This window comes from Eubalaena glacialis, chromosome 4 (genome assembly GCF_028564815.1).
Source record: "Eubalaena glacialis isolate mEubGla1 chromosome 4, mEubGla1.1.hap2.+ XY, whole genome shotgun sequence".
Taxonomy (NCBI): domain Eukaryota; kingdom Metazoa; phylum Chordata; class Mammalia; order Artiodactyla; family Balaenidae; genus Eubalaena; species Eubalaena glacialis.
The window spans coordinates 113,100,149-113,122,916 of NC_083719.1; the positions used below are offsets into that span (position 1 = coordinate 113,100,149).

Here is a 22,768-nt window from a genome sequence, read left to right on the forward strand (position 1 = left end):
AGATTGAGGATAAATTCGGAATATATTTGTGGTTTGCTTCAGCTCAGTGTCTGAAGACTGACAGGTTCAGGGACCTTTCCAAGTTCATAGCCTGTGTGTGCACTTTGAAACAAATAAATACAGACGACTTATGGGATGGTGTGTTTCCACACCGGGCTTCTTCTGGATTGGCATCGTTTTCTGAGAAGCGGGTCTGGCAGGCTGTTTTCTTCCAGTGATGCATTGCAGCCGTCTATCACTGGATGTCCTCTGTGGAATGATCAGGATGTCTGATGGGGCTTGAATATTTGGGTGATGTATTTTTCCTACAGAAAATATTGGCAAATGTTGCTAAAACTGTACCTAAAAACTCTTACAAGGAGACTTGATTCTTGTTTAAAAATAAGTAAAAGAAAGGATAAGTATGAATTCACCAATGTGCAGACCTTTTTATACCATCGGATATTTTGTGAAGTGGAATGAGACTGTTTTACAAAATGTGTACCGCTTGTAGAAAATGTATTTACTGTACCATTAAGCCAGATCAGATACTGCTTTGTTTCTTTAAAATGCTTTTTGAGTGTCCCCACGCCCAGATGGTAGGGGAGTGGGTGTTCTTTTTGCCCTGAGCCCTTGTTTTCTTCCTCCACCCTTTTGGTTATTGTTACCGGATCTTGACTTTCAGTTTAATATAACACATCCCAGTTTGGGCAGAAAGAAACCATTTTGTCTTTTCTCTCTTTCTCTTTTTAAAATTAGGTGCATATACAACCTTATATATATAATAAGGCAAGACAGTTTCCCGTCAGATATAAACTGGAATTATATAGTGTAAGTACTAGTTGCATCTCTTAAAAGGAACCAGTTGATTATAAAGAAGAAAAGATAGGGAGTAGACTGCCATTTTGCATATTATTCCATTTTTTTATTCCATTTTAAAAAATGTATTTGGCCAGATACTCCATATATCGTAGTGGTTTGGATGCATGAAGTTGAGGCCTAGGGATATTTTTCTATATAAATTTGAATTTTTATAAATTTTATAATGATCACAATATGAAGGAGTGTAAATTGTAATTCTTACAGGGTTGCTAAAACAAAACAAACAAAAAACCTTGGTAGTCTTTGCCATACCTCTCCCCCGTAAGACTCCTGAAAGCTAATAAATATGGATTATCAGCAGATTAGGAAAGAAAACCTCCAACAGGACTTTCCTGAGGCAACTGATTGGCAATAATGAATAGCAGCAGTGAACAGTGAGGCATCAGAAGTTATTTTGACATTAGGGAAATCAGTGTTAATGGCTTCTCTGGTGGATTCCTCTCGGGTGATTTTGAAACCATTGTTTTGGTCTGCTTTAGGGGGAAAGGATGGATAGAAAGCTGGTGAAATGTGCTGATTCCAAGAGAGCAAAACTAAAGGATTGTGAGAAATTCTAGAAAGAGCTAATCAGATTTAGCTGTTGGTCTGCCCAGTAGTAGCTGATGATGATATGGGGAAATGTAATTTAAATATATGTGCAGAGGAATTCGGAAATGAGTGGTGTCTTTTCAGGGAAGAGGTATTCTCAGCTTGTGGTCATCTTGGTCAGAACGTCTTTTTGGCACAGAAAGCTGTGTGAAACTTATCTAGTTAGAGAAGTTTCACTGAAAATGGAACAAAAACGAAGGACTCTTAGGTGGAATTGTGTGTACAGGTGTTTATGTTGCTTAACTCTGCTGCCTTGAGAAGAGTGGATTCATAGTAGTAGACCTTTATCAAACAGTAGTCTCCCTAGGAATTCAGGAGGAGTTTACTAATGTAATTATAAATCCTGATTCTGCAAAGAAAAGTGTTTTGCACCTTGCTTTTTCATTTAACGGTATACATTGAGGGTAGTACCATGTAATTAGCTAAAAGAGCTGCCTTGTTTTTCAAAGTGGCCTAATTAGGATATTATGATTATTACAAAAAAAATGGTGACTTAGGAACTTATTTTAACGGCTCTAAAATATTATGGTTCTGTGAGTACAGCTTTTGAAAGTAATGTTTAGAAGTGAGTGTGCTATCTCACAGGTGGTGTACTTATTGCCACAACTGAGGGGGCACTAATTCAGCCTAAGGCCCAGAAGAGCGGGCTGCTCTTTCAGTAGCTTGTGGACATTGTCTCAAGTGCCTGGGGAAGCCAGTTTTAGCTTCAGAGTTGGGTATTCTTGGCCTGAGTTGTTGGAAATGTTACGCTCTGCAGTAGAGCGCGTAGAAGGCAGGTAGCCTAGGGGCCCTGGATCAGCGGGGGTTGTCTGCCCAGACACACACACACCGGACTGCCTAGGGGATGGTCTGCAGGCAAGGCCTTTAGTTTGGCTTCTCAAGGAGATGTGAGTCACCTGTTTGGCTAAGAAGCTCACTGACAGATTGCCAGTTCCACTGGAAATCTTCTTCTGAGGATACATCGAGAAACCGTTCTAAATATGTTTCTGGTTTTCTCAGCCTTGCAAAGGTGGATTTCTTTGGCCTTCCTATTGTTCTTGTACTGGGTTTGGAAAGGAATTCTTCCTTTCCAGGCCATAGACACTATAATGTTAAAGTGTTGTTGATGATAATAAACACTAGCATTAACTGAGTGCCTAATAGAATGCCTGTCATACTGTAAAGTTTGTTACATGAATTATCCCCTTTAAACATATGAGGAAACTGAGACTCATTTCAAATGTTAAGCAATGTCTCTGAGGTCACATAGCTAGTGAATAGCAGAGCCAGGACTTGAACCTAGGTCTCTGACCCTAAAGTCTCTGCAATTGACCACTGTGTCAAAATACCAGTGACAGTTTGGAGAAAAAAAGCATGATCAAACACATCTTTGGTTGGATCTGCTCCTCACATTTCTCGTGTTGCAAGTTGAGAATATTCGTCTGTTGCCTGCAGATTAAGATCTGATGTTCCCTTTGCAGTGGCTAGAACAGTTGAGTGTTTTTCAGAGAAAGTCATCGTGAGACATGGAATCATATTCTGGGGGCAAAGAATGCCTTTCCTTGGTGCACCAAGCAATGTTTATGTGATTGATCAGTCGCCAACACCAAGGGAAGGTCCTGTCCTGTGACATGTGCGTGCTTGGCAATGATCTTGCTGTGCATTTTGCTTAATAATTTTCATTATTTTTAATTAAAGTTGAAGAAGTGCAGACTCTAGCTGAAATTAAGGTAGGTTGTGTTGCCGGAATTTGGTAATTACTTTAATTGATCACAAGATAGTTTCCTTGATCACCAATTAGACTAAATTGCCGATCATGTTTCAAGACGTGAAGAAATGCCCAAACTGATTTATGTAATAGTGTTTTCATTTCTAATCAGACATAAATATCGTTTCCTTCCATAGCAATTGTATTTTATAAAGGAAGGGTTATAGGCCTACAAACATAAAGGTGATTCATAAACAATAGAGTTCTAATTCATTGAATTAGTAAAGGAAGTATTTAGAGGCTTAATGGAGATTGTACTGGGGAAATTACTTTGGAGTTGCTGGTGCTCATTTTCTTAGTGGGAGATATGTTCTTTTTTAGTGCATAATTAAAATAGTCTATAATCAAAATATAAAAGGCAGCTGATTTAAAGAACATATCAAAGAGAATTGCTCTGAGTAATGACAGATTCATATTGTAAATATGTGCTAGAAGTTAAGTCTTAGAACTTTAATAAATCATGTTATTTGGACTGAAGCTGCGTTTTAAATTCAGGGTGCTGTTAAACATTTCACAGAGCAATACAGGATTTTTGTTTCGGTTTTGTGCATCTGATAGTCTTTCATATTTTCATGGAATAAACTGAAACAAAAGGAACTTTAAGAAAAATTAAACTTCCCAAAGAATACTTGATTTGGGGTTCATGGAAAAATCTTTTAATTGCTGATGGTTTGGAGATTTCCAAATGACAAACTTCATTGGCCCAATTAACTGTGATTGTAATGCTTACATTCCATAAAATGGCAGAGTGACTTAAAAAGTCATACTTCATCATGCATTCATGGACTTGTTCATAAAACGTTTGTAATTTGCAATAGAGGAAAGACTGAAACCATTATCAGCCATTATATGCTATTTGTTGGACATATGTTTGTTTGAAATGGCCGTGGCTCAACAGAACATGGCTCATAGACAAACTATGCTATAAATTGGCACTAAAAACCCACCTAAACAGGTAGGCATATGTTAAGAAGTTAATGTGAGCCAAAATATTTTAATATGAACCAGGTTACATACATCGCAGGATCCCAGCTCCCTTTACAGTGAGACCTTCATTTGCATGGCTTCTTCATTTTTTCCCAAGCTGACTAACTTTTAAAGTAGATCATATATATATTGGTTCAAAAGTCAAAAGGTACCAAGGAGTATAGTAAGCCTCTTCCTGTTCCTGATTCTCAACCACCCAGTTCTCCCTCTCCACCCCCCATCATTCACTATTCCCAGATCCTTATATATCATTCCAGAGATATTAATGCACATACTTTCTTTTCTTTTCTTTTTATACAATTTATAGACTATTGTTATGCATTTTTTCCCATTTAGTAATATATCTTGGAGGTATTTCTAGTCAGAGGATAAAGAGTTTTCTCTTTCTTCTTAATGGCTACATAGTATTCCAGTGAATAAATGTACCATAATACATTTTAATCAGCTCTCTATTGATGGACATTTGGCTCTTTCGAGACTGTTGCTGTACAGGCTGTGCTGCAGTGACCATTCTTGTAATTTATGTGTGAGTATGTCTGCAGGACAAATTCCTAGAAGTGGAATTGCTTGGCCGAAAGACGTAATCATATTTTTTCCTAAGGGCATAGGCATTTTTAATTTTGATAAATGTTGTTGTATTCTCTTCCATAGTGATTATTATATCAATTTATTTTCACCAAAAATATGAGAGTGCCTTTTCTCCTGTATCTTCACTAACAGAATATTATCAAACTTTTTGATCTTTGCCAAACTGATAGGTTTAACTTAGTTCCCCCCACCCCGATTTATTGAGATAAAATTGACATATAACTTATTTTAATTTGTACTCCTCTTATGTATGAGATGGAGCAGTTTTTATGTTTAAGAACCATTTGATTTCTTTTCTCTGTTATCTATTATGTCCTTTGCCCACTTAGAAAAAATTGGGTGTTTGGTCTTTTTCTTATTAATTTGTATAAGATCTCTTGATATGCTAAGGAAATGTATACTGCAAATACAGTTTGTTGTCTTTTAATTTGTTGACTTTTATTGTCACACAGAAAAAAATTTAGTGTAGTAAGATTTATCTATTTTTTAAAAATTTATTTATTTATTTTTATTTATTTTTGGCTGCGTTAGGTCTTCGTTGCTGCGTGCGGGCTTTCTCTAGCTGTGGTGAGCGGGGGCTACCCTTCGTTGCGGTGCGCGGGCTTCTCATTTTGGTGGCTTCTTTTGTTGTGGAGCACGGGCTCCAGGCGCACGGGCTTCAGTAGTTGTGGCACGTGGGCTCAGTAGTTGTGGCTCACGGGCTCTAGAGCGCAGGCTCAGTAGTTGTGGCGCACAGGCTCAGTTGCTCCGTGGCATGTGGGATCTTCCCGGACCAGAGCTCAAACCCGTGTCCCCTGCAATGGCAGGCGGATTCTTAACCACCACGCCACCACCTATTTTTTAGTAGTGGTTTAAAGTTTTTTGCATGTAGAATTTATGCATTTCTTATTAAGGTTACTCCTAGATAATTTTTGGTGCCATTTTAGATGGGAACTTTTCTTCCAGTGTATTTTCTAATTCATTGTGTTTATAAGAAGGCTATTGACATTTTTTTGGCTTCTTTTATTCTTGACTTCAATGGGAATTCTTCCAGTGTTTCCCCATTAAGAAAGATGTTGCCTTTTGAACTGCGAATATAGTCTGTCATTTAAGGAGGGGCCCATATATTCTTATTTCATTAAGAACTTTAATACATAATAAATACTGAATTTATCAAATATCTTCTCAGAATTTATGGAAGTCATATATGATTTTTCTCTTTTGATTTATTAATATGGTAAATTATATTAATAATTCCCTAATATTGAACCATCCTTGCATTCTTAAAATATATCCTATTTGGACATGGTGTTTGTTCTTTCAGTGTACTGCAAAGTTCTGTTTATTAGGATTTCAATTAATATGGGATCAATCTGTAGTTTCATTACTATATGCCATCTCTGTGAGAATTTGGAGACAATGTTATGATAGTTTATAAAAATAATTTGGAAATATCCTTCATTTTCTTTGCTCTGGAACAGTTTAATCAGTATTAGAGTTAACTGTTCCATATAGGTTTGGTAGAATTCCTCTGTGAAATGATTGGGAACTGTTACTTTTTGGTGTCACTCTTAGACACATTTCTCTTTTACAGTTATTTAATTATTTAGATTTATTTCTCTTCTAGGGTCAGTTTTGATAATTTTTATTTCTCAGAGAACTATCTTACCTATGTTTTAAAATTTATTTGTATACACTTTGTATTTGTTCAAAATTCATTTATTGTATGTTTTAAAATTTCTCTTGTAACTGTAGTTTCTTCCCCATTCTCATTTCCTGTTTTGTTTATCTGTACTATCTCTCCCTATCTTTCTGTTTGTTTGTTTTTATAGGAAGCAGCCAATTTTCTATTATATAATTCTTCCAGATACAGCTTCTGGATTCAGTAGTTGTACCATTTTTTTCTCTTTCCTAATTAATTTACATTTGCTTTTCCTTTTATTTATATTCATTCCTGCTCTCCTCCCTAAATTTATTTTCTTGTTATTTATCTACTTTCTTGATTGGATATTTAATTAATTTATTTTAATTCTTTAAAGTTCATTAATTTAAGATAATTTAAGTATTTAAAGAAGTTTACTCTGATTATTGCTTTAGATGTATCCATATGTAATGCTTACATTACTAATTTCTATTAAATAATAGAAATAATAATTAATAATAATTATTTTCTATTTAGTATTGATTTCTTTTTTGACCCGAGTTTTTCTTTTTTTGTTTTTTTGTTTTGTTTTGTTTTGTTTTTCTGATTTTTTTCAGCTACTTTAATTAAAAAAAATTTTTTTTAATAGATCTTTATTGGAGTATAATTGCTTCACAATACTGTGTTAGTTTCTGTTGCACAACAAAGTGAATCAGCCATATGCATACACATGCCCCATATCCCCTCCCTCTTGAGCTTCCCTCCCATCCTCCCTATCCCACCCCTGTAGGTCAACGCAAAGCATGGAGCCGATCTCCCTGTGCTATGCTGCTGCTTCCCACCAGCCAACTATTTTACATTCGGTAGCGTATATCTGTCGATGCTATTCTACTTCGCCCCAGCTTTGCCCTCCCACCCCATGTCCTCAAGTCCATTCTCTATGTCTGCCTCTTTATTCCTGCCCTGCAACTAGGTTCATCAGTACCATTTTTTTTTTAAAGATTCCATATGTATACGTTAGCATATGGTATATGTTTTTCTCTTTCTGACTTACTTCACTCTGTATGACAGACTCTAGGTCCATCCACGTCACTGCAAATAACTCAGTTTTGCTTGTTTTTATGGCTGAGTAATATTCCATTGTATATATATGTCACATCTTCTTTATCCGTTCATCTGTCGATGGATGTTTAGGTTGGTTCCATGTCCTGGCTATTGTAAATAGTGCTGCAATGAACATTGACCCAAGAGTTTTAAAAGAAGGATTTAAAATTTCTTCAGGTAGTACTTTTTGCTACATTAGTGTCCTAGTTTTGTTTTTAATTTTATTGGAGAATGTTATCAGTACTATTTCTACTTTTTGATTATTAAGATTTTCTCTGTGGGGTAATATATATTCGGTTTCTGTGCATGTTTGAAATATATTTTAAAAGCTATAGTCTCAAGTTTTAGAGTTTAAAATACATCAATTACATCTACCTTTTAAATTATGTTTTTAAGTAGTCCGTATCCTTACTTTTATTCACTTAATCTGCCGTGGCTTAAGGGATGTGAATTAAAGTCTCCATCTACAAATATTTCTCTTTGGCCCATGAGCCCTGTCATTTCTGTCTCATTGATTTTGATGCTATGTTATTGCAATATAGATATTCACAGTTATTCATTCTTCATCCTCATTGTGGATATACTTTATAATTTAAATTACCCTTATGATTTCTTAAAAGAAATTACATTTGCCTATGTCCTTTTATTTCTAGTGGTTGAGTTTTGCTTTGTGATCCATTGTAACGTTCTCTCTTCTTTTAACTGGTTGGATTTAGGCTCTTTACATTTATTGATTGGAAAGATGTTTGGTCTTATAAAACATGACAGAACCAGTATACTCTTTTCTCCCTTATCTTAAATCATTATATGGATTGTGGGGTTTTTTTTGTTGCATTTTAATTGTGTTTTCCTTTACTTAATTGTGAATTAAGTTGTTTTGTGCTTGTTTTCTTCTAAATTTTGTTCTTCTTGTGGATACTATTAAATGTATAGTTTTACCTAGCAAATGTAATCGTCCATTTCTTTTTTTTTTTTAAATATGTTATTTTATTTATTTATTTATTCATTTGGCCTTACTGCACAGCATGTGGGATCTTAGTTCCCTGACCAGGGATCAAACCTACGCCCCTTGCATTGGAAGCGCGGAGCCTTAACCACTGGACCACCAGGGAAGTCCCCCGCCATTTCTTTAGATAGCATTTAGCTAGCATTTCTTTAGATAGTAGTCTCCCCGCTAAGCAATATGAAAATTACACTTCTACTTTTTCCTACTTTCCGTTTAGGAACTAAAATTTTAGTTCATATTGTTTTTTAGTTCTAGTGCTTATGTTTTATACTTTTAAATATAAGTATATCTTTAACACTTGATCTTTCAGCTTTTAAAGATTTTTTTTGAACTTTCATCTACCTTCCCTATTTCTATTATCTTTAACCCTTTTAATAGTTTATAACATTTACATTTTATTCTGTAACTATAATCCCCACAGTTGTTTAAAATGCATTTCTAGAGCTGAGTGAATTTATTACTCACTGTCAATACCTTTGGTATAGTTTCCGCATTCATCTCTTAGTTACTTATATTTCATCCTTTAATAAAAATTTCCTCAAGAAGGGTGAATGGAAATTATTCCCTGAGTTACTGCATTTAAAAAACATATGTCTCTTGCATTAATTTTGAACAACAGTTTAGCTGGGTATAAAATTCTTTAAAAATAAAATTATTTATTTATTTTTGGCTGCATTGGGTCTTCGTTGCTATGCGCGGGTTTTCTCTAGTTACGGCAAGTGGGGGCTACTCTTCGTTGCGGTGCGCAGGCTTCTCACTGCAGTGGCTTCTCTTGTTGCAGAGCATTGGCTCTAGGCATGCGGGCTTCAGTAGTTGTGGCACGCAGGCTCAGTAGTTGTGGTGCACGGGCTTAGTTGCTCCGCTGCATGTGGGATCTTCCCGGACCAGGGCTCGAACCTGTGTCCCCTGCATTGGCAGGCGGATTCTTAACCACTGAACCACCAGGGAAGTCTATGGGTATAAAATTCTTCACACTTTCATTTTCTAAAGTCTTTGTAGGCATTGCTCCTCTAACTTGTATGTTGAATGTTGATATGTGGAAGTTTGAAGTCAGCCAGATTCTTTTCAACATTATAGGTGCGTTGATTTCATTTGACTAGATGCCAAAAGAATTTTTTTATCTTCATAGTTCACTGACTTCACTAGAATGTGTAGACATGGCTGAATTCTTACAATCTATAGACTTAAATCTTTTGTTTCTGGAAATTTTTCTTGAGTTACATGTCCAGTTTTTTTCTTTCTTCTTCTGTTTTTTTTTTTTATAAAGTTGTTGTTCTCTTATTGACAACAATTATCTGTATGTTAGATGTATTTCGTTTTCTGTATTTATTATTTTCTAATTATTTTAAACTCGTGTTGATTTCTACTTCATTTGTCCATTTTCTCAGTCCTGTTCTCTAAGCTTCTTACTGGGTTGCTGGTATCTATTTTGCCTTGGGCTGTTAGCAGATTTCTTTGATGGAATGGTTTAGAAAGCCTGTACTTTTAGCTAGCTCAAGGCTTTTAGATTCCAACTGGCATCCTGGTAACAAGTAGCTAGGGCTATAAAAATAAATCTTTGAAAGAAGGGACAGATGCTTTTCACTGTCTGCCAAGTTTGCTGTTTAGTCATATTCCTTCTTTATTGTATTCCATATAATCAAAATTCCCCTTTGAGGTTTTGCTTTTTTCCTCTCCTACCTACTCATCTAACTGCCTTGCAGAAATTCTTTTACTTTAATTTGAATGTGTACTGTTACGGATGTTGTTAATTTGTGGATTTAGAAATAAATGTTTGGGGCTTCCCTGGTGGTGCAGTGGTTAAGAATTCGCCTGCCAATGCAGGGGACACAGGTTCGAGCCCTGGTCCGGGAAGATCCCACATGCTGCGGAGCAACTAAGCCCGTGCGCCACAACTACTGAGCCTGTGCTCTAGAGCATGCGAGACACAATTACCGAGCCTGTGTGCCACAACTACTGAAGCCTGCGCACCTAGAGCCTGTGCTCCGCAACAAGAGAAGCCACCTCAATGAGAAGCCCGCGCACAACAACAAAGGGTAGCCCCCGCTCGCCGCAACTAGAGAAAGCCTGCGTGCAGCAACGAAGACACAACACAGCCAAAAAATAATAATAATAAAATAAATTAAATAAATAAATTTATTAAAAAAATTAAATGTTTGGAGGATTAATTTGTTCTGTTATATGGAAGAAGGATTTGGAATTATCTTTTTGCTCCCATAACAGATAGAGTATTCTTTCCCTAAGGAAGAATTAGGATCCTGTGTAAATGGTTTATCAGGCTTTTCGATATTTTATTAAATGTAAATATTAGGTGACAGTTGAAGGGAAATATGCAAAACTGAGGAAAATACAAATTTGGAGGGTGTTTGGATGTACTTTTTATGTTTTAACATTGTATGTAGATAGGGTAGATGCTTTTTCTTTGATCAATGTACCTCTTAGGATATGGATGTTCTCTTTTAAGTCATATTTGTGATGGAATAGATTTTACTACTACACTGATAGCATGCTGGTGGTCAGAGATTTGAGGAGCACTTCTGATCATGTTCAGATCATCCACTCAGTAGATCCATTTGGCTCTTGGGCAATGTTAAAGGATTCTAAGCATCACTTTGGACCTTTTAGGATAGCTTGGTTCAAAGAAATTGTGGCTACAGGGCTTAAGAACTTAGACAGTACACCTGATTTCTTGTTATTCAGCTGTTTTCCCCAATCAGTCTGCATCAAGGTGTTATTCCACAGTATATTATCTCTTTGTCTAGTATATGTGTGTCAGTCTCTGTTTATGGCACATGGGAAAAGGAGAGAGCCATTCTTCTGAGAGAAAGCAACTGGAATCTTAGATTCTCAAGTCTGTGGGAGGGCTTTTCATTTACCATTGTTTTGTGAGGTTTACGGTATGTAGTTTGGCCAGAAGCAGTAGTGGTAGCAGTATGTGCATTCTGTGCCAGGTGCTGTGCTAGGTGTTCTTATATCCCCATCTCTCTCTTTTTTTTTAATAAAAATAATTACATGACCTTTTTATTATTATCACCATTTTATTGATAAGAAAATTGAGGCTCAGAGTTAAATCACATGACAGTTGAGTAGTAGAATTGGGATTTGAATCCCTGGCTCAGAAATCCATGTCCTTGAGACTTCCCTGGTGGTCCAATGGTTAAAACTCCGCACTCCCAATGCAGGGAGCCTGGGTTCAATCTGTGGTCAGGGAACTAGATCCTGCATGCTGCAACTAAGAGCCCGCATGCCGCAACTAAAGATTCCACATGCTGCAACTAAAAGATCCCGTGTGCTGCAACTAAAGATACTGCATGCCACAACTAAAAGATCCTGCGTGCCGCAACTAAAGATCCCGCATGCCACAACTAAAAGATCCCGCGTGCCACAACTAAAGACCCTGTGCAGCCAAATAAATAAATATTTTTTTAAAAAAAGAAAGAAATCCATGTCTTTAATGTCTCTCAGGGTGGTGATGAAATTGTAAATCTAAAGCTAAACGAGAATAAGGCATTATAGGCAAACAGGGTAAAAATTCTCAAATAATTTAATACAGGTTAACTCTGTGTTTGAATAATTAAAACAAACTTTCTCATTTGACTTGTTCCTTCCCCTCACATAGAGAATCAAATTATGAAATGAGAAGGGGTGGGAGAGTGAATATTGTTTTCCTACTGATAATTCCATACATAGTTAAATGGATTTTTCTTGAACTTCCTTCCTTTTCCTAATAGGGAAGACCTTCAGGCATTAAGTGTCAAAATGGAAATCTTTATCCTGAATAAAATTGATTCTGAGATAGGAACCATTATGAATGACAGAATTGTTTGAAAATGGCATCTTCCATATTTCTGTTAACTTGGAAATGCACTCTTATGTCATTTGGTGATCCAAAAAACATAGCCCAACTAACATCAGATTGGTTTTTCTGGATAGGGGTAAAGAAGTTAAATATTTATTTATGTGGCTGTAATGGGTAATGCCTGTGAATTCCACTGTAACTTGGTAATTAATGTACCACTTCCTTAGAGTCTTACCAAGTATTTCTGCCTTCTGGACACGAAAGAGACAAACTCTCCTACTGTTTGCAATTACCCTCATAAAAATTTGAAAGCAAGCAAAAAAAATGGTTTTTTTCCTCTCAGAACAAGTTTGCCTTCTGCTTAACAAAATTAGGTTTGCACTTTCCCTGTGGTATGAAGACAGTGCCCTACAGGCCCCCACTTATGCCTGTGGCTGGCTCTGCAGCCCTCTGCCCTGAGGCGGAGTGCTTTCTCCTCGAAATGGCAGTGCTGGGCAGTAGCAAGAAGACCCTGAGTGGGCAAGCCCATCTTTTCTGTTACACTCTGGATGTCAATGAAAACAGTCTCTCATCCCCTTCTGTCCTGCCTGGGGGATGGGATGGTTGTTCATTTCTCCCAGAGCTTTGACTTAAGACACACTCACAAGACATTTTCCCATAGTCTTTGTGGCCGATGCCTTAGTTAGCAACCCAGTCACTAAAAACAAAAGGAGCAGTGCTGCAAGAAAAGTGACTTCTAAGATTTGGGGCCAGGTAGTGAGATCCAGGACACTGAATTAAAGGGAAATTATTCCTTCTTTTGGAGAGTCTCGTCCTGAGGAAAATTAAACAGCCCAGACAGGTCACTGGGTGAGACCAATTTCCCGGTTTGTTTATTTGAGCCTGATTGTTTTTCACCATCCAGCAGCAGGTCACAGTCTTGCTACACTGCTTCCCCAGCTCTGTGGAGAGCATTCGCTTTCATATTTGATTCTCCAGGCTTCCCTAAGGATTCTAGCCATGTCTTTTCTGGTCGGGTTGCTCTGGTATCTCTCTCAGGTCCAGGGCAGGGGGCACTGTCAGTCATCACTTTCGACTTCATCTTATGCAGGCTTTTGGCTTTATGTCCCGAGTTGCCCTACAAGCAGAGAAGATGAATCATCACCCGGAGTGGTTCAATGTGTACAACAAGGTAACTGAATTGCCTGATTTTGGAATCACCATAATTCTGGAGTTTAAGAAACTTCTTTCTTCCTTTCTTGCTTGTCATCCTGTGCAGCTAAGTGTCATTGTGCTTAGGAAAATATTCTCTTATTCTTTCTCTCAGAATCCCTGTGTGTTACTGCAAATTAGTAAAAAAATGTTCAGATCTACTCAAGACAACAGTGACTAAGTTCTTTATTTTCATGCTTACCTTCTACAGACACTAGTATGGAAAAGTTGGGCCAAATTAGACTCCTGAATTAAACTTGAATATCTGTCATGTAGATAAATTTTTAAACCCTCTTAAGGTAAATTATTGAAAGAGATTGTAGCAAATAAGAAAGATATGGCCTTATTTAATAAATTTGCTCAAGAACTATTTATTAAATTCTCTATTCTCAGTGGGAACTGACCTTCTTAAGAGAAAGAGCAGACTGAAAAGACTTCATCAAGTAGTTTTAAGGGGGCACAGTGAGAAGAATCACATTTGCCCAAAAAGTGTCCTTGTCTTGGTGATCATGCCATGTGGAATTTCTTATCATCTAGATTTCTGTGAGGTTTCTATTATCTCTTTGAAAGTCCTCTTTGAGAAAAGAAAATTTCACATTTTTGTGATTTAATTGGAATAATTCAGAGCATACAGGTACCAGCATAAACTTTTATTTCCTAGTTGCCTCTCTTTGCCCATAATTTTGTTTTTGCTTTTTAATTGATTTGTCAAGAGGCAACAGTCTGTTCCTCCACCCCACCCCCCCTTCCCTAATTTGGAAATGGGCTTTTTTTTAACATGGTTGCTAAGATATTACATTTGATAGCTTAGTTTTTCTCAGTGGCCTGAAAATAGCTGGTGTAATTAAAGTAATGGGAGTTAAAGTGGTACCTCAGTATCTCTCTCTCTCTCTTTTTTTTTTTCCCCAAGAGTCAAGATTTGAGATTCTGGTAGCTTATTTGCCCTTCTTATGAGAGAACCTTTTTATCCCTAGGAGGCTGCTGGAGTTTACTGGGTTTTGGAAATGCATTGCTTATTCATAATGTAGTATTTTCTAAATCATTTAATCTCCTCAATTCTCAAAGATAAATATTGAGTAATAGATTGATTTCTGAACTACCAAAGGAGAGCATCATGAATTGCAACTCAGGGTTTTTCAAAGCTGCTTCTCTCTTTCTTAGGTTCAGATAACTCTCACATCGCATGACTGCGGAGGACTGACCAAAAGAGATGTGAAACTGGCGAAGTTTATTGAAAAAGCAGCTGCTTCTGTGTGATTTCTTCCAAAACGCATGTAAAATCTTATATACACATCTAGCTCCAATGTATTTTGAAGGCAATTTATCAACACATGAACAAATTAAGCTGTAAATTTAGTTCACCTTTTGAACGATCACATTTTGTAAAATCGGTGCTTAAATAAAAATGATTTAAACTTGAGCCTGAGGTACTTTTCATTATATGTAATCACATATATAAGGTAAATCAACCCGGGTAATTCTATTAATAATATTAAAAAAGAGAAATAACATTTTTAAAGACCAGAAATGGGTATGGGGGAGCATTCACACATTTTTATAACCCAGAAATTCAAGTGATTATGGTGACTTTACAAATGCATTGTGTTGGAGAGCAGTTGTAAGGTAGAAAAAGAATGATGAACTCTATAGGTGAAGGGTTTAACTGTATGTAACGATTCTTATGATGCTAAAGTTGATTTGGATTTTAGCTGTTGTTACTACTTAAGTAGTTACTTAATTTACAGAGATCTCAAAAATTGGGTGAGCTGTCTAGTGTTTTATCCTTCCTTTTCAGACAGGGAGAAAGAAGAAGACAAGTGTCTTGTCCAAGGCTTCCAGCAAGGTGAGGCAATAAAAGGATTCACTGTCACAGTGACCAACTTGCCAGGTCATTATTTGACATACTGAGGGAAGGAGGAACCAAGGGTCATTTTTTCCCATCATTTGCATGTTGTGACCCCTGAACTGAGGGTATGTAACCACTGAGCTAGAAGCTACTTGGGTATTATCCAGTAATGAGCTCTGTTTACTCCATGTGTCACTGACATGAGTAAAATGGAATATAAAGTAAGTTATTATTTAAAAATTGCAGTAACTGTTCTTTGAAGGAACTCAGGAATGTAGTTATTAATGAGATTAAAATGTAGATTAAAAGAATGTGTATGTATCTATCCAAGGAACATGCCTTATAGTAGTAGGATTTAACAAGGATCATCTTTATACCCTGCCTTACATCAGAGGCCAGAAAAATCACTCTATGCTACAACAAGCAAAGCTTCTCATCCTCCCCACTCCCCACCAACCCTGACCCCTAGTCTGAGAAGCCATATGGGAATATGATAAGGAGGCTGAGCTCTCTGAAGCCAGTTTTCGGCTGGTTCTGTTGGCCTGGCAGGTATAGTCATTTTGCCCTGCGGGTGTGGAGTGTACACGGGGGGTGGGGGAAAGAGAGAGAAGAGTCACCCCAGACTCTGTGGCTGCTGGGAGATCCAGAGCCTGGACACTAGAACTTGTACTTCTTTGAAATTTTTAAGAGGAAAAGGCAGGGACTTCCCTGGTGGCTCAGTGGTTAAGAATCTACCTGTCAATGCAGGGGACATGGGTTCGATCCCTGGTCCTGGAAGATCCCACATGCCACGGAGCAACTAAGCCCGTGCACCACAACTACTGAACCTGTGCTCTAGAGCCCGCGTGCTGCAACTACTGAGCCCACGCACTGCAACTACTGAAGCCCACGTGACTAGAGCCTGTGCTCTGCAACGGGAAGGCCACTGCAATGAGAAGCCCTTGCACTACAACGAAGAGTCGCCCCCGCTCACTACAACTAGAGAAAGCCCGCACACAGCAATGAAGACCCGATGCAGCCAAAAGTAAATAAGTAAATAAATAAATAAATTAATTAAATAAAATTTTTTTAAAAAAGAGGAAAAAGCAAAGCCATGTGTTTTTATAAACTTCTTCCCATATTATAGATTTGGGAGCTTTTATACATTTTATTACCAAAGATTTCTAGCTCAGTGCTTCAAATTTTTCTACATGAATTTTTAAACATGAAAAAACGTAGACATATTTTAAAATAGAGTAAATAGGGCATTCAGCCCTTATATACTGATCACCCAGATTTAACAGTTACCAAGATCTTGCCAGTTACATCATATAATCTCCCATTTCCTTTTTCTTTGCTAAAGTATTTAAAAGCAAATCCCAGATAGCATGTCATTTTGCCCCTACATCCTCCAGTAAACATCTCTAGAAAATATGGTCATTTTCTTGTAGAAACCAGAATGCCATTATCACACCAAACAAAATAAGCTATGATTTCTTGGTATCACCTAATACCAAATCAAATTGTTCTGAAGGTCAAGAATGTCTTTGGACAGTAATTTTGTTCTAATCAGTGATCCACATGAAGTCCACCCATCACATCTGGTTGTTGTGTCTCTTTAAGCTTTCAATCTAGAGCGAGCAAGCCTCCTGCCCTCAATCCCCTCTTTCTCTCCATATCATTGACTTACTGTAAAAACCGAGTCCTGTAGAATATTCCACCTTCTGGATTTGTTTGTTTGCTCCCTTGTGGTGTCACTTAAATTGTTTCACTGTACCTTGAATGGAAACCTTTCCCCCTATTTTGAATGTAAGTCTGAGAGGCTTAGAAACTATTAACCTGTACTGTGTATGGCACAGTGGAGAGAGCAGGGTACAGCTAATAATTGCAGTTGTCAGCACCTGAGAATGTAGCTACTAATTAGCATCTATGTGAGGATTTGACATAAGGTCCATGTTAAGGGGTGTTGCATCTGCTGGAACTCATGAACTTTAGAGAATCAAAGATCCCATATCAGAAGTCTGTGGTAATACTCCTTGTGGTAAATTCCAACAGGATGAATCCCCAGACTTGCTCTGAGTACCTGACATTTCAACTTAAAAGAGACATTGCCAAAGTTGGAGGCCCCAACTTTTCTTCTGTTCCAAATCTTTGTGATGACAGTGGTTTCTCTGATGTGGCAAGCTTTGGTTTCCCTCCATTTTCCTTTCAAATGATCACTGGAGTAGAGGAGGTTTAAATAGATATGACCTATGACCCTTTGCATGACCTCCATAGATAATAAATCAGGGCAGCACATTTGACAGTGTCCTTTTCTAAAATGAAGTTAGTGAAAGTTCTGAAAATTGTGGTTACTCTCTGACGTTGATAGAATTTAGGAAATCTTTAGATAAGTAGAATAAGCATGATTCTTTATGTTTTTGCTTGAGACAAAAAGCAGCAACATGTATGTTGCATATGGACACACACCTGACCTTTGGTAGTGTACTGAGGTATTGGACTACTAGTGTTAATGTGGAGCAGTCTGTATACGTTCTAATCCAGAGTTTAAAAATATACTAGTTGAACTCTATAACTTTCAGTTTTGTAAAATTTCTGCAAAACAGCAAGAGCTGTAATAGGGTTTGGATATAATATGTGAGCTTTGTGTTTCAATTCTAGTTACATTTAACTAGGAATGACTCTTGGTCAGAAGACTTGAGTCACCAAGCTGCCGTGCCTCCTGACTGTGTGCGGCTGAGGTGGTGCTGCCCAAGTCAGGGAGAGTGTGAGTTGCTGCTAAAAGGGCAGAAGAGGTGGCCCTTTAGCTTCTCATCCAGGGTGCCTGTCCCGCCCACCTATCCACGAGAAGATACGGGTGATTTCAGTAGGCCTGGATAAGCTGGTTACCTCTGAGTCCACTCATCAGCTGGAGTTCCAGTCTCAGACTAGATTTCTTCATCAGTGACTTCAGAAAACACATTCAGGGGCTTCCCTGGTGGCGCAGTGGTTAAGAATCTGCCTGCCAATGCAGGGGACACGGGTTCGAGCCCTGGTCTGGGAAGATCCCACATGCCACAGAGCAGCTAAGCCCATGCACCACAACTACTGAGGCTGTGCTCTAGAGCCTGCGAGCCACAACTACTGAGCCCATGAGCTACAACTACTGAGCCCACGTGCCACAACTACTGAACACCTAGAGCCCGTGCTCCGCAACAAGAGAAGCCACCGCAATGAGAAGCCTGCGCATTGCAACGAAGAGTAGCCCCCGCTCACCACAACTAGAGAAAGCCCGCATGCACCAATGAAGACCCAACGCAGCCAAAAATAAATAAATAAATTAATAAATTAAAAAAAAAAAAAACATTCAGCTGTGGTTGGCTGTGCTGATACTGTACACCAAGAACAACTGGTCTCTTCTTGACTGCTTCCAGCTAGCCATCTTTCCTCACCCCTCCAAGCATCGTGAAAGAATTTTTTACATTCTTAATCTCTTCTTCATTTCTCCCCAAAAGTGTGCTTTGGAGCTTAAGGAGCGGAAGCATAGTAGTGTATCCTTGGGATTCCTGGAAATAGAATCCCACTAGGCTCAGCTACTTGAGTGAGCGTAAGGATCCCTGAGGTATATTCGCATAGCACACATTTACCGAGGGCCTCCTATATGGCCCGGCGGGATTAGGCACACTGATGAATTGGGGCGGGTGGAAACAGAGATGGAGAGCTGATTCAGGCTCTCTCTGAGCAGCTGCTCCAGGAGGCCACTGTCAGGGTGTGGGCAGGAGCCCAGAAGGCATCAGGGGGCATATGACCAAACGAGGCAGTAGGAGGAGCTTGATCCCTGAGGGAGAGAATATAGAATAAGACGGTGAGGCCAAGGTTTGAAGCCTGGGGACATTAATCAAAGTGTTTCTTAAAGCTTTGCTGTTGATGATTTTAAGTGGAGAGATTGATAAGATGTTATTTCCCAGTTCAGTATACCGCTTGCCTACAAGAGTATTTTTCTGTGTGAGATGGTCATATACACTTGTTTCAGAACACCTTGGGGCAGTGGAGGTGGTGAGGTGGTTACCTCCTTTTATTATGGCCCAAGGGATTAAGTTTCCAGGAATTTGACCAATTTGGCCAACTAAACATTTAATTCAACACAGGGCTACCCAGAAGCCTCTGTCTTGATTTGCCTTGGAAGTCAAAGGGGCTAGGAGAAGGAGAACGAGAGAATATATTAATCCCAAGAATTGAACAGAGCAAAAATCCCTATTGCTCTTGTACCTAAAACATCTCTACCCCAAGGCTCATCCCTTACACTCTCTTTAGGTGGTTCATATGTGCACATTCTGTGTCCCCAGTTAGCCAGTGCTGGGCATGGATAACCTCTGCTCCTCCTGTTTCTTGTGTTCTAGCCCCAAAACCATCAAAATCTTTCCTTGTCCTTCCAGGTGTCTCCAGTGCTGTGCCCTGGCTGTGTGCTCTTGCTCTTAGAAGCCCAGAGAATTTTGCTTTCCCCTCTTCCGTGACTCTTAACCTGTTCTAACACATTATTAATGGCCTCTGTCTGTCAGTTGGGAGCACTTCCTGAAGGAGGGGCTTTTGTCTGGCCTGTCTCTCAGCTTTAGCCCGGCGCGTCACAATTGCAGGGTGCTCGTGACTCTTTTGCTGAACAGAGGTGCTCGGTCTCCTTGGCAAGAGAGGATCTGTGGGTAGACCAATGGGGAGCTCTCCCCTCCAGGGGCCTGCCGGCTAGTAACATACCAGAATGTCCAAGAGTGACTTCATAAAGCAACGATGCCCTCTGTGGACCCTTCTCTGAGGCCTCTTGGAATCTAGATGCTGAGGAGATTCCTAAGCAGAGCTTTTCTGTTGGATGGTAAAAGCAAGGAATAAAAATTGAAAATTTGGAAAATGTCTCAACACTTTTATCACCAGAACCACACAAGAGTCATTTCTAGCTCACTGTTAGAGAATGTGTCACTGCTGTTCTGTGAGACGTTATGGAAATTTCAGTAAATACTCTTTATTTCTCTTGCTTGTTAAGTGTGCAAATGGCAGTGTTGGGTCTCGTAGCCTCTTCCCACAGGCACTCATCCACTTCCCAGACTGAGGGGCTCGTCCTGGACAATCTGATTTCTCCAACTGGTGAGGCTGGTGAAGTCTCAGCCAAACAGTTGTTTCCTCGGCTTTCATATCACAATTGGCTGGTTAATCAAACATTGAGTCACACTCTTATTTGACCTGTAGACTGAATGACTAGTTTGACTCCATTTTGTCCTTTTTTATTCGCTACTATGTTAGATAATTTGCAGCCTTATTTTGGGGTAATAGACCTGATTTCAAATCAGATAATGAAAATTATATATCTTGTTTTTAATAGGTTACAAAAGTATATAAATCTATATTTTTTTACTGCATGAGACTGGGTTCATTTGTTACATATAATGGGGAAAAAGTAATACATACTCTCTGAGAAAAATTGGAAAGCACAGATAAATATAAATAAACAGGAAAAAGAATTACCTATATAACCTCACTATCCGTAGGCAGACACTATCAACATTTTGGCATACTTCATGCTGAATTTTTTTCTACCTATTTTGCACAGTTGAGATAATTTTGAGTAGAGAATTTTTATCTTGCTTTGTTTCTGTTTTGCTATCCAGTGGATCATAAACATTTTTCTAAATCATGAAAAATGCATAGACATGTTGTAGTGTCTGTATAATATTCCATGAAATGGATATGCCATGATGTACTTAACCTGTCTTTTTTTGGTTAGACTTTTAAATTGTTTCCAAATTCTCACAGCAAATATTGCTGGGATAAACATGTTTGGCTAAAGTCACTGTTTGCATTTCAGATTGTATTCTCTTGGGGTAGATTCCTTGGGTGTGAGGATACAAACAGAACTAAGGCTTTTCAGAAAAGTTGGTCAATTTACATTCCCCTGGCAGTTTATGAGACTGCTCCGTCGCACTACACTCTTGCCAGCGCTAAATGTTATCACATTTAAGCCTTTGCTAATTTTATAAGCAAAATTACTGGTTTTACTTAATTTGTACCTCCCCGATTAGTAGTGCTACTGAACATTTTGGAGGGAACTTCATGCCATTATATTTCTTTAATGAGTTGACTGTGTGTTTGCCCATTTTTTCTTAGGGTGGTCAGTTTTTTATAATTGATTTGTAAGCACTTGTATGGCTGATTATTTGATTAGCAGTTTTCCCTACTAGACTGACAATATTTAATTTTGCTTACCTGTATCCCAAGTGCCTACTGTATTGCCTGGCATGTAGTAGTCATTCAATAAAAACTTGTTGAATGAATAAATGAGTGAGTTGAACAGTAGTCACTTAATAAAAATTTGTTGAATGAGTAAATGAAGATGGTGCTTTGTTTTGCTTGAGATGGAGTGGTAACCATTCTTTTTCACAGGTCTAGAGAGGAGGAACTGAGTAACTGAGTGGGGACAGACCCACCCAGTAATCGTCATACATATTTCAGTGGTCATTTAGTCAGCATTGCATTGCAATTTTAAAGTATATGTAGACTTATATTCACAGAAGGGGGAAAGCAGACCCTAGTCCCTAAAAAAAGTGTGCATTGTGCATTACCTTACAACAGAGCTATAAGATAATCATACCTCTTATTCAAATTTTTGACAGGAGGAAAGATACTCAGTGTCAGGCATTTGTGAAGAGAGTTATAATGAGTCATCTCTTTAAGATAATTATGATTAGCACCGTCTCAACGAATGCCTTTTTTATGGTCTTGTGGACTGATTATAAAACAAGATACAACTTGTTCAGACTTTTTGAGGTAAGCAGACAAAATGGGTCCATTTTCTTCTGTTTTACCTGTTTTATTTCTGAAAATGTTATAAAATTTTTAAGGCATTTTGTTCAAAAGTTTTTTCTGTAGAAAGATTCTAAGGACTATTAAAATATACTCTAATATCTGGGAAGATGGTGGCAGCAGTAGTAGCAGTGACATGGTTTTTTAATCTCCCTGAATCCCCTCTTAAAAAAACAGAGCAACTAGATAGCAAAACTAAAAACCCATGGACAGGATTTATATCAAAACTAGTTAACAAGAGATCCTTACCAAGAGCCACACTGCATAGTATTAGCATCTGTAGGAGAGGAAGCAGAGGGAAGTCAGTAAGTATTCATTGGAAAGTATGATGGGCTGATCTGAGAACAGCAGTTGATATTAGGAAGGGTGTTGCCTAATCAAATACTGGAATAGCACAAGAGGTTCCTGAAATTTATGAAGGGGCTAGAACAGTCCAGACCCTATAAACTTTTAAAACTGACTCTCCACAGCTCTTTTCAAGGACAGTGCTCCACACTTAGGAGAAGTATTGGGAGTGGAATGAAAATTGAACAGGTTAGAGACCCAAAGATGGAGGAAGAGAGGTTCAGATAAAATTGGAAGAGGGGAACAGCACCAGGAAACCTTAAAAATCAAGCTACCACATT

General features: G+C 38.2%; 2 protein-coding genes across 2 annotated transcripts in view; both read left to right on the forward strand.

The window, feature by feature from the left end:
* Window positions 1–14,912, forward strand: part of PCBD2 (pterin-4 alpha-carbinolamine dehydratase 2) — a 47,712-nt gene extending 32,800 nt beyond the window's left edge. The window contains exons 3-4 of the mRNA XM_061188196.1: window positions 13,392–13,472; window positions 14,654–14,912. Coding sequence (XP_061044179.1) covers window positions 13,392–13,472; window positions 14,654–14,749 — 177 coding nt within the window. The 3' untranslated portion in view covers window positions 14,750–14,912. The remainder of the gene's footprint in view (window positions 1–13,391; window positions 13,473–14,653) is intronic.
* A 5,283-nt stretch (window positions 14,913–20,195) lies between these two features.
* The window catches only part of CATSPER3 (cation channel sperm associated 3), a 39,089-nt gene continuing 36,516 nt past the window's right edge, over window positions 20,196–22,768 (forward strand). Inside the window, exons 1-2 of the mRNA XM_061188197.1 lie at window positions 20,196–20,296; window positions 21,953–22,106. Coding sequence (XP_061044180.1) covers window positions 20,196–20,296; window positions 21,953–22,106 — 255 coding nt within the window. The remainder of the gene's footprint in view (window positions 20,297–21,952; window positions 22,107–22,768) is intronic.